Source organism: Populus euphratica, unplaced genomic scaffold (assembly GCF_000495115.2).
Source record: "Populus euphratica unplaced genomic scaffold, PopEup_1.0 scaffold186.1, whole genome shotgun sequence".
Lineage (NCBI taxonomy): Eukaryota > Viridiplantae > Streptophyta > Magnoliopsida > Malpighiales > Salicaceae > Populus > Populus euphratica.
This window is the reverse complement of record NW_011499992.1, coordinates 383,587-385,570: the sequence shown is the minus strand read 5'-3', so window position 1 is coordinate 385,570 and position 1,984 is coordinate 383,587. Positions and strand designations below refer to the sequence as shown.

At 30.7% G+C, this 1,984-nt stretch overlaps 1 protein-coding gene across 1 annotated transcript; it reads left to right on the top strand.

Moving 5' to 3' along the window:
* The first annotated feature begins 529 nt into the window (after window positions 1–529).
* LOC105140446 (uncharacterized) lies at window positions 530–1,449 on the top strand. The gene is made up of 2 exons (XM_011047290.1): window positions 530–1,171; window positions 1,380–1,449. Exons 1-2 carry the CDS (start codon window positions 692–694, stop codon window positions 1,395–1,397), a joined length of 498 nt encoding a protein of 165 aa, XP_011045592.1. The 5' UTR covers window positions 530–691; the 3' UTR covers window positions 1,398–1,449.
* The last annotated feature ends 535 nt before the right edge of the window (window positions 1,450–1,984 follow it).

Sequence of the window (1,984 nt, the reverse complement as noted above, 5' to 3'; positions counted from 1 at the left end):
GCCTGGACACCATTGGCAACATTTTTGAAACGATATTTTTTAAAATTTGTTTATTTTTTAAAATTTATTTTTTTATACTTTTGAGTTGTTTTGAATGATAGTAATAAAAATAATTTTTTTAAAATAAAAAATATTATTTTAATATATATTTTTTTAAAAAAATACTCTTAAAAATAGTTGTTATCTCATTCTCAAGCACTTTCTATTAAAAAATAATATAAATCATATCTTAAGATCTCATCTAATAACTTAAATTTTTTTGGTTAGATTAGTTTTTTGACATGATATCAGAACCTTGATAACTAAGTAGTCACGAGTTTGAATCTGACCATTTCTATTTATTTGATACAAATTAAGTATAATATAACATGAATCTATGCAAATTTCAAATTAAAAAAACTTTCATTTGAAGAAATATATGCTAAAAAATAATATAAATTATATTTTAATACCTCATTTAATAATTTAAAATTTAAAATTATACTTTATAAGTTTTATTATGCAAGATAGTAGATGCACATGAGCAGATGATTAGTAGACCGACTAAGAAGCTTCCCTTTAGGGATGCCCTCTTTACATTCCCTATTTAAAGACACTCTTTAAATTGAGCGAATATTGTGATTAATTCATCCAATCCTCTGTTTCCCTAGTTTCTGCCTTATTATTCCCTAGTTTCTTCTACTACACAATCATGGCATCTTTGCTACCTGAAAATATAAGCATCAAAACTGGTGATGATGACTTAAAAGGAATTGAAGGGTTTGATGATGATGCCCTTCTCATGTCTTTGCTAGAAGAGTCGCAAGGAGATCATGAGAGCAATGAAGAAAGATTAAGGAGTGTGATCCAATCTCTTGAAGCAGAGATCAACCCAAGTATAATGTCGGACGGCTATGAAACAGCCATGGATCCAGCTGAGATGCCTCGTGACGGAGAGGATACTGATGAATTGCCCAAGACGGCAGAAATGGAGTCACTTGGTCTTGACTTCGAACTGGTTGATATGGAGGTCGTGCCTTCTTCGCCTGGGGATCATGACATGAATTATTGGTACATGGAACCTTCAGAGAATGATATCGTTGAGTTTGGTGTTACGAACTACTTTCAATTTGGTCATGAAGCCGCCATGGAGGAGCATGGCTATAGCTCGTTGTGGCAAGAATCATATGACATTGCACCGAGGGGCTTGGCCTAGCGGTGACAGGGGTTTATTTTCTTCTATTGTATATGGATTCGAGTTCTGGTGTGCACGTCTGTCACCCCCGCGATGGCCTACTAGGTTTGCAGGGTATTCAGTGGGCCGTGAAAATTAGTTGTGGTACGCGCAAGCTTACCCGAATACTTCACATAAATCAAAAAATAAAATAAAATAATATGACATAACGATGTACAATTAACTTGTGATTTCTCTCCTTTCTTTTTATCTTTCGAATCTTTCCGTGACATCTCTAAAAGTTGTAGACTAGGCATGGCCGCAGCGTATTTTTTCCTTAAAAAGATGATGCTTAGGTGATCGAACGGTCCATAGTTTTCATAGAAAATGATACCTAGACGATCCAAACATATTTTAAAGAAATTTGAGAAATTAATGATTGGAGTTATAACACCGACTTAGATTAGCAAGTTAATTTTATTTTAGATAATTATATTAATTGAATTTTTTTTTAATATCTTGATACGTTAAAAAATTAAAAAAAAAACATTAAAATAAATTAAAAAAATAAACTGGATCCACAAACATGGAAGAACATGATTCGAAAAAGATTAACTACACAAAAATATTTAAAATAAAAAATAATAATTAAATGATTGAGCAAATTGAAAAGCATAATATATTATAAATTGAAATTGTATAATAAATCATAAATTGAAATTGAAGGACTAAAATAAAAAAAAATAAAACTCTTATTAAAGACTCAAGGACAAAAATAAGAAATAAAAAAAAAGTCCAAAGCACAAACACCAAATACAAAGAAGACCAATT

Coding starts and splice junctions, on each gene's coding strand:
- LOC105140446 (XM_011047290.1), top strand. CDS start 692: ATGGCATCTTTGCTACCTGAAAATATAAGCATCAAAACTGGTGATGAT.